The sequence below is a fragment of the Scylla paramamosain genome, chromosome 21 (genome assembly GCF_035594125.1).
Source record: "Scylla paramamosain isolate STU-SP2022 chromosome 21, ASM3559412v1, whole genome shotgun sequence".
In the NCBI taxonomy this organism is placed as follows: Eukaryota; Metazoa; Arthropoda; class Malacostraca; order Decapoda; family Portunidae; genus Scylla; species Scylla paramamosain.
Window position 1 is genome coordinate 590295 of NC_087171.1, and position 9706 is coordinate 600000.

Here is a 9706-nt window from a genome sequence, read left to right on the forward strand (position 1 = left end):
TATAGACGTGACCGGACTCAGAATAAACTGTACCGTGTGCAGCACTGAGGGTTCATTACACCTGTCACACCGAGCAGCGCCATCAGGCTGCCACAATTGCCGTCACCGTCACGTTTCGTACCTGTGTCCACAGTTGCACAGCAGGGTAAATACAGCATCACGTCCGTTTCTTTCTGGTAAATGAAACTTCCAGACAACTATCCACTCTTCTTCAGTGACATTCAGCTGTCCCCCTCTTCTAATTGATTAACTAATTAATTAAAATTAATAAAACTGAAGAAACTACTAACAACAACACCAACAACAACAACAACAACAACAACAACAACAAATAATAATAATAATAATAATAATAATAATAATAATAATAATAATAATAATAATAATAATAATAATAATAATAATGTATTTCCTGGTATTTATATAGGCCTACCATTCTCCCTTGCATTCTCTCCACAGGCCAATTAAAGCATCACAACACAAACATGTACTATCCAGGCAACTCTCTCAAAACACCAGTTCTTTTCACCTCGTCATTTCTTATTCTATCGATCCCACCACGTTACTCCACACACACACACACACACACACACACACACACACACACACACACACACACACACACACACACACACACACACACACACACACTCCTCCAACACTTGGTTTCCAGCACACTTAACAGTTTCTTCTCCGCTACTCCCGTGTTCCATGTTTCAGCACCACACAGCACAGCGGATACCACTATTCCCACATATAACTCTCTCTCTCTCTCCCTCTCTCTCTGTACACTCACACCCAGTGTCCTTTGCTTGAGGATCTTTCTTAGTCCATCAAGAACTTTTCCTGCTTCTTTCACTCCGCACTTCACCTCTGTCTCAACTCTTGTGTCCACTGTGACCTGATCCCAAGTACTTGAAACAATCCACCTCTTCCACCTCCTCTCCATTTACTCTTGCATGCCTCCCTCCACTCACTCCACCACCCACTCTCACACATGCCCTGCCATATACGAGTACACAGAAACGCTTCCCTCCTTCCAACAAGCTGCCTCCAACTCTACAAACTTTGAAAACGTCCCATACTTTTCTTACCAGTCCTATCACACACTTTCCCCAAGTCCTTCACCGCCAAAAAGCTGCACTTCCTTCCCTTTCCAAAAGACATTCCACACTGCTGCCTAACTGCAAAAACCTGATCTACACATCCTCTTCCCTTTCTACAGCTTCACTTTTTCCTTGCCAGTCATAATCCCGTACCTTACGTGTGTAGTCAACTCGTCAATTGTAACAGGAATGTTCCCTGAATCCTGGAAACACGCCATTGTAGTTCCTATTTTCAAGACATGAAATGTTATGGAACCAAAAAATTATCATCCAATATCTCCTCTACCAATTATCTCTCAGGTTCTTGAGAAAGTTATTGGTGGTCAGCTCATCTCATACCTCGAGCACAATGATCTGCTTAGTAAGACACAACACGGGTTCAGACCTAAGCTCTCTACAGAAATCGCTCTTCTTACTTTGTGTAATTCACTGTTTGAAACTATTGACAGGAAAAATATCTCATTAGTAACGCTGTGTGACTTGTCTAAAGCATTTGACAGCGTAAATCATAAAATGTTAAAGAAATTCAGAATGTTGCGAATCGATTCCTTTTGGTTCCACAGCTACCTTCTCAATAGAACACAATCAGTCAGAATATGCAAACATGTCTCTAAGAAACTTGACGTTACTTACGGCGTTCCGTAAGGGTCAGTCCTGGGTCCACTACTGTTTTCAGTATTCGTGAATGACCTCTCGCAGCACATCCCCGACTGTCTGGTCATACAGTACGCTGATGACACGCAGCTCATTCACAAAAGAGAAATTACCGGCATTTACGAACTCGTTCACAGGGGAGAGGTGGCTCTATCTCAAGCTAAGGGATATTTTCATTGAAATGGATTAATGCTAAACACTACAAAGACACAATGTGTGTTTGTCAACAGCAAAGGTCTCGTATCTCAGACTCCACCCAACACTTGCTTACAAGTTGCTGACACTAAGATGCTTGAAAAACTTAGGTGTTTAATTTGACTTTCATATAACTTTTAATACTCATGTAAATAAGACGAGTAAGAAAATTTTTAGCAAAATATTACATATAAATAGAAGCAAGGATTGTTTTAACAGGAGAGCAATAATTACTCTCGTGCAAACACTAGTACTAAGCATCATCAACTATGGAATAAGGATATGGGGAACAACAAATATCACTCTTACACAACAAACTCAAAAGCTTCAAAACTTTGCTGCAAAAGTTACATTAAGCAGCGGTGCCAAATTTGACCACACCACACCTTTTCTGAGAGAACTTGGCTGGTTGAAAGGCATTGTTACCTACAATATTATCCATGGCAATATCCCTAACCACTTATTCTGCCTGCCGAGAGTGAGTGATGTCTGTACTGCCCCCACTAGACAACAACATAATGTGTATGAGCCTAACACCAACACCTGTACTGGAGCGAGGTCTCTACTGGTTGATGGACCAAAATTCTGGAGGTGCCTTCCTCCTTCTATAAGGAATGCACCGTCCATACGAACGTATAAAAAATAAAAAAATACTGTTCACTTATCTTTTCAACAAACAATTCACTGTACAAATCACCAGCACGCCTTTCTTACAGGTAATTCTCTATTCTATACTGTCTCATTTATAGTTTCACACTTTTTATCTATCGTTTTACTTTCATTTTATTCATTTAACTACTGTCTCATTTGTAATTTTACACTCTTTTATCTATCGTTTTACTTTCATTTTGTTCGTTTAACTGTTGTGTCATTTATAATTTTGCACTCTTTTATCTATTGTTTTACTTATAATTTTAATCACATTAATAACATGCACCACTTGTAATAATAATAATAATAATAATAATAATAATAATAATAATAATAATAATAATAATAATAATAATACGAAGAAGAAGAAGAGAAGAGAAGAGAAGAGAAGAGAAGAGAAGAGAAGAGAATAGAAGAGTAGGGGTATTAGACGAAGAGGAGAAAGTGAAGAAGAAATAGTAGTAGTAGCAGTAGTAGTAGTAGTAATTGTTGTTGGTTTGGTTGTTGTTGTTGTTGTTGTTGTTGTTGTTGTTGTTGTTGTTGTTTTTGTATTAGTAGAGAGAGAGAGAGAGAGAGAGAGAGAGAGAGAGAGAGAGAGAGAGAGAGAGAGAGAGAGAGAAAGAGAGAGATTCATCATGAAAAAAAAAAAAAAACCGGAGGAGGAGGAGGAGGCGGAGAGAAAAAAAAAAACATGTACGAGAGAGAGAGAGAGAGAGAGAGAGAGAGAGAGAGAGAGAGAGAGAGAGAGAGAGAGAGAGAGAGAGAGAGAGAGAGAGAGAGAGAGAATTACTATTACAACTACAACTTCTACTATTAATTGCTATTATTATTACATATAACTATCTTACACAGCAGCAGCAGCAGCAGTACTAGAAGTCGTTTTTGTTGTTGTTGTTGTTGTTGCTGCTGCTGTATAAAAAGACTATTTGGCAACTAGTACTATTACCATCACCACCACCACCACCACCACTACTATTATTACTACTTTCAGTGTTTTATCTGTCACCTTTAAGATCACTACTATTATCACTACTACTACTATTACTACTACTACTACTACTACTACTACTACTACTACTACTACTACTACTACTATATAATTTATCGATTGTGTCAGTGGTTGTGGTGGTGATTGTGGTAGAGGAAGTGGTGGTGGTGGCTGTGATTGTGAATGGTGGAAAAATTATTATCATTATTATTATTATCATTATTATTAGTTGTAGTAGTAGTACTATTATTAACACACACACACACACACACACACACACACACACACACATAATGAAGTGCCGCCAAACATAGGAAATAGACACTTTTTAACACCAGGAATTACTTTTACATTAACATTTACATTTGTAAAGTAAAGCTATTCTTAGTTAACAGATGCCAACTAAAACTTTACCAAATATAGAGATTCCATACTTAACTGCACATTACACTTATATCTCGCCATTTAACTGCGTTCTCGGCATTAGAATTCACTTAAAGGAAGATTTACTATCACCTATGTGCGTAGCGGGGCTGTGGTGTTGATGGTGGTGGTGGAAATTAGAGACGTGGCAGTGAGGCTGGTAGATACCTATCAGCGCCAGCATTTTTAATTGTCTCCGATTTCCTGGGGCAAAGGGGTGTCTTAGCTAAATTTGAAATCGATGTGCAGGTAATTAGAGACGTCGCAGTGAGCGTTTTGATACCAGATAGCGCCAGAATTTTTAATTATCGCCGGAAAATAAATACTTTTTGGGGCAAGGTTTTACAAGCTTACAAAGGTGTATCGTTGCACAGTAATGCGTCTGAATTTTAAGTCAATTAATTTCGTAATAACTGACAGCACATGACATTGTTTGAGCCTCTATTCATAATTTCAGATAATATTCTTAAAAGAGCCTATAAGTGTATCAAGGCAGGCAATCTGTAATTTTCTACTGACCTCAATGGAAGTATACTAATATATACTTGCATTTTCATGTACTAAACAACAGGCAAATCCATTTAATGTAAAGAAAATATAATTTTGTATCAGAGACTTTATTTTTGCGGTACGATCACTATCCTCGGGTACTTGGGCAGCCAGCAAACCAAAACACAGGACCACGCTTACTCGACTACCCTGCACAATGGATACATCACCGCCACAATCATGGACTACAGCGGAATTAAGAAAATTCTTGAAAGAACGAGCTATACCCTATTCTGGATATAGTAAAGCAAAGTAAAGGCCTTTGTATCGGCAGAACTGAGAGGCTATTGTTTACACTTTACACTCCCTAACGGCGCGCGGCGCTTTCTTTAACTGAAGAATCATGATCAAGATAAGTACGTCGTACGTCCGCCAGCGGTGCTGTTCTTTTTTTATTTCACTGATTACTTTCATATACAGGACGTGTCAGTGATATTTGATATTTTTCAACATTCCCAGATAAAATGCACAAGCCGAAGTCAACATCCTTTTATTTTTACTGTTTATACTTACTTAAAAAAAAATTCATTACCTATTTTTAGTTTTATCTTATAATTCAATTAACAAAGCCTTATCATACACCAGTAAGTATGAATATTAATATTAAGGGTTATGTTTTTAATTTTAGATACACTTGTGCAGCAATTCATGCTGTACTTTTCTTGCACATCGATTTCAAATTTAGCTAAGTCACCCCTTTGCCCCACGAAATCGGAGACAATTAAAAATGCTGGCGCTGATAGGTATCTACCAGCCTCACTGCGACGTCTCTAATTGCTGCACAAGTGTATCTAAAATTAAAAACATAACCCTTAATATTAATATTCATACTTACTGGTGTATGATAAGGCTTTGTTAATTGAATTATAAGTTAAAACTAGAAATAGTTAATGATTTTTTTTTAAGTACGTATGAACAGTAAAAATAAAAAAAAATGTTGATTTCGGCTTGTGCATTTTATCTGGGAATGTTGAAAAATATCAGGTATCACTGACACGTCCTGTATATGAAAGTAATCAGTGAAATAAAAAAAAAAGAACAGCACCACTGGCGGACGTACGACGTACTTATCTTTATCATGATTCTTCAGTTAAAGAAAGCGCCGCGCGCCGTTAATAGAACTCATCTTGATCATGATTCTTCAGTTAAAGAAAGCGCCGCGCGCCGTTAATAGAACTCATCTTGATCATGATTCTTCAGTTAAAGAAAGCGCCGCGCGCCGTTAATAGAACTCATCTTGATCATGATTCTTCAGTTAAAGAAAGCGCCGAGCGCCGTTAATAGAAAGGAGTGTAAAGTGTAAACAGTAGCCTCTCAGTTCTGCCGATACAGAGGCCTGACTCAGAAGAAATACTGGGTCAACCTGTACCATCAAGATCAAGCTTGAGCCTGGAAGCTACAAGTATGCCGAATTTTACGTGTGCCGTAGCAGACTGCACATCAGACTCAAGAAAAGGGAAGAGAAAGACAAACCAAGTAACTGAAGATGTCAAACGATTTGTGAGATTTCCAAGTGGAAAAAAGGAACCTAAAAGGAGGAAGATGTGGGAGGAGAGGTGCAGGCGTGCAGGTGGATGGAAAGCAACACAGAATCACGCTGTATGTTCCTTACACTTTTTGGACTGGAACAATGGACCATCACCTGAACATTCAGACCCAATTTTATTCGCTTATAATGGGTGGGGAAGAAACCATCATGCAGTTATTAATAGGAAGGCAAACAGTCTCCAGTGCCAAGGGCAAGATGTCATTGCAGCACCTAACGCCTCAACATCCACACAGTGCAACACTGAAACACAGTTTCCTCAAGAAGAGGTGCTACCCCTGAATGTCCAAGACTGGCGGGAGGTAGAAGTATGCACTGCCACAGAAGATTCAGGTGGGTTACATTTGAGTTATTTTATTTTTAAGATTGTCAAGTTAAGGTTAGGTTGTTGGTTTTTTTCTTTTAGTTAAAAAAGAAAAAAGTTTCAGAGAGAAAACAATTCTTTAACATTGTCTCCTAAATGAAATTTCACTACTTGAGATGTGTGATCCTAAACTTAGAACAGTGGCTAGTGTTATCTACATATTACCCAAATGCTTAGGTAATCACTCAAATATTCACATGACACCTGATCCATGACTGTGTCAGCACTAAAAGATATCTATTATTTATTAGGCTATGCCTGTACTTTGCAACAACTAACTATATGATCAAGTAAAACTAAATATGGTAGTTTTTTTTATTATTTGATTATTTATTTATGTATTTTTTGTTTTTTTTACTTCATGCTTGATCACACATGTGATTAATACTTATATTCATATCTTCTACAGATACTACACTTCCTGATGAGAGCTGCAATGTTTTGGGTGACCACACATATGGAGCTTATACCCATAATGAAACTGTTGCAGAGCCAGTAGATGTAGAGGTGCAGACTGACCAGTTTACAACACTTGAGAAAGCTTCACAAACTTATGAGGAAGTACATGAGGTGAGCAAACTATACTTATGCTACATATTCTTATTATTCTTTTATCTTTTTTTCCATCATATTATCGTCATATTATTAGCATGATTTCCCTACCCATCATAATCATGTGTTATTAAGAGAGAGAGAGAGAGAGAGAGAGAGAGTGTGTGTGAGGCCGGAGTGACTTGGGTTGAACGAAGGAAAGGCCGGAGTGACTGTGGCCGGAATGACGAGGGGCCGGAGTGACTGGTTCCTAAAGGAATAGTAGGTAACGATGTACCAAGTACATGTGTGCATAGTTTTCCCATACCCTACTACAAATATGGCAGGAACTACATTTTTTAAAAGTTTTACATGCAATAATATGCCCTCCACGCTAATATATTTCTTATTTCTTATTTCAGTGGGAACGTAACAATGTTGTAGAAGACGGAGCGTTACGTAACGCCTTTATTCAGAAAATTCTGAGGAGTAGTGAGAGTATTAAAAGATATACAGGCATGGAAGAAAAGGATTTCTTTTATTTGTTTAATTTGATAAAAGATAATGTGACTGACATACATTATTGGAGAGGGCCAAATATTGTCAAGAATGAGAATACACCACCAGGCATTACTAAAGGACATACAAAAAGGAAGTTGTCACGGTTACATGAATATTTAATGACCCTAGTACATATTAGAACAGGATTTGATCTCAGTACTTTAGCAGATCTTTGGGAAGTAGCACGAAGTGTTGCAAGTAGTATCATTATAACTTGGATTAACATACTTTATTTAGTCCTCAAGGACTGGCTTATATGGCCAACTGCAGCACAGGTGCGTGCAAGTTTGCCAAAAGATTTTCCAGAAGAATATTCTGACACATGAACCATCCTAGATTGCAATGAGATATTCACGGTCAAGCCAGCAAATCCTTCAGCTCAGGCTGCCACATATTCCCAATATAAGCATCACAGTACACTAAAAGTACTCATTGGAATTACTCCCACAGGGCTAATAACATTTGTATCAAGTGTGTATGGAGGTAATACATCAGACCGTTATACTGCAGAAGCAGAGTTCATTGATAAAGTTGAGCCAGGTGATGCCATAATGGTGGATAGGGGCTTCAATATTGGTGATCTCATACTCCAGCATGGTGCAAAACTACACATCCCACCATTTACGAGGAAGGAAGCCAGTAAAGGCAGGATGCTCACACAAAGTGAAATTGCAAAAACACGAAGTATAGCAACATTGCGCATACATGTTGAGCGAGCCATCGGAAGAATGAAGACATTTAAACTATTAGGACAGACACTTCACCAAAGGATGTGGCCCCTCATGGATCACATTGTAGTAATAGTTGCAGTATTATGCAATATGATGCCACCACTAGTGTAGATTTGACAGAGCACACAATCTAAAGCAACTTATGTAAAGCTTATTATAATCTAAAGCTTATTTTTATGGGTAGTTATGTAAATAAAATTTGGGTGTTAGGGATCTCTGTAAGAACATCTCTACTCCAACACTTTCAACCATGTATTATCACCTTTGTAATATTAAAGGATATGTAAAGATAGTTCTTTCTTATAATTATTTATTAATAAACGTGTCTGAATCATTGTGGTATGGTAAATAATTTCTGAAAATCAAGAACACAGACTTTATTCCTGAAAAGAAATTTACAATATATTATATACAAACAATACAAATGAAAGTAGCATTAAGAAAAAAAAAACTTACACATTATAAGCAAATAACAAACTGTACAAATAACTATATACAAAACAACCACACCAGGCAGAAACAAATATGCAGTCATTATGAAGACCTCTTAAATATTACTTGCCTCTGGAGTTTCTTTTGAGTTCAGGAGATTTGGCAAGACATATTTATAATAAAAATCCATGGCAATTTCTGCACTGCTATCAAAGAGACTTTTATCAAGATAAATCCTCTGCACTGTTAAATGCGGACTTTTTTGTATGAACATTACAAAATCACACCACTCCATCTCAGCAACACCTAAATGGGCTTGGATTTGTGTGTACCAAGGAGAGGAATTTTTTAGTACAATGCTGTTCTTTTCTCCAAGGGTTACATGGTAGGTATTAGATATAGCTATTTCCCTCCCAGTATGCAATCTGTATTTATGGGAGCACTTTATTTCTAATAACCCCTTGCCACAACATTTACAACTGACAATGCCATCAGGAGTTGCTCGGAATAGTGGATTGTCTTTATTTATAAAAAGTCCACACCCTACAAATTTAAATTGTTTGTGTTTCTTTCTCATTTCTTTTATGTAAAGCTTCTTTGCTATGGGCTCTGTTTCCTTACCATATTTGGTACTCAAATTACCTTGAAAGCCTGAGAGTCCCATTATTTCATTTACTATGTAATTGTTACTTTCACTGTCCCTGTAGTGTACTGCCTTATGAAAAGTTGTTGATGTCAAGGCACCAACTCTCTGATCTTTCCACATACGTGATTTGTACTGGGCATGTGTTTTTGATTGTATGAAATCCATATCTGCATTACCTAAATGTTGCTTAACAAAATCAACAAATGGCAATGCAGACCTTGATTTACTAAATTCCCCTGCAAGTTCAGTGATTGTGGGTAGCTGCCTGTTCAATCTATCAGGGAAAAGCACTTGTTCATAACACTTTCGTGGAGCATGTTGAGCCATAA

The 9706-nt window shown here is 37.6% G+C and overlaps 2 protein-coding genes across 2 annotated transcripts in view; one reads left to right on the plus strand and one right to left on the minus strand.

Annotated features, from left to right (window-relative positions):
- Positions 1 to 5827: 5827 nt before the first annotated feature.
- Positions 5828 to 8633, plus strand: LOC135110840 (uncharacterized). The gene is made up of 3 exons (XM_064023419.1): positions 5828 to 6445; positions 6886 to 7046; positions 7430 to 8633. Exons 1-3 carry the CDS (start codon positions 5971 to 5973, stop codon positions 7892 to 7894), a joined length of 1101 nt encoding a protein of 366 aa, XP_063879489.1. The 5' UTR covers positions 5828 to 5970; the 3' UTR covers positions 7895 to 8633.
- The window catches only part of LOC135110839 (uncharacterized), a 3603-nt gene continuing 2489 nt past the window's right edge, over positions 8593 to 9706 (minus strand). The window contains exon 3 of the mRNA XM_064023418.1: positions 8593 to 9706. This exon is cut by the window's right edge and continues 101 nt beyond it. Coding sequence (XP_063879488.1) covers positions 8847 to 9706 — 860 coding nt within the window. The 3' untranslated portion in view covers positions 8593 to 8846.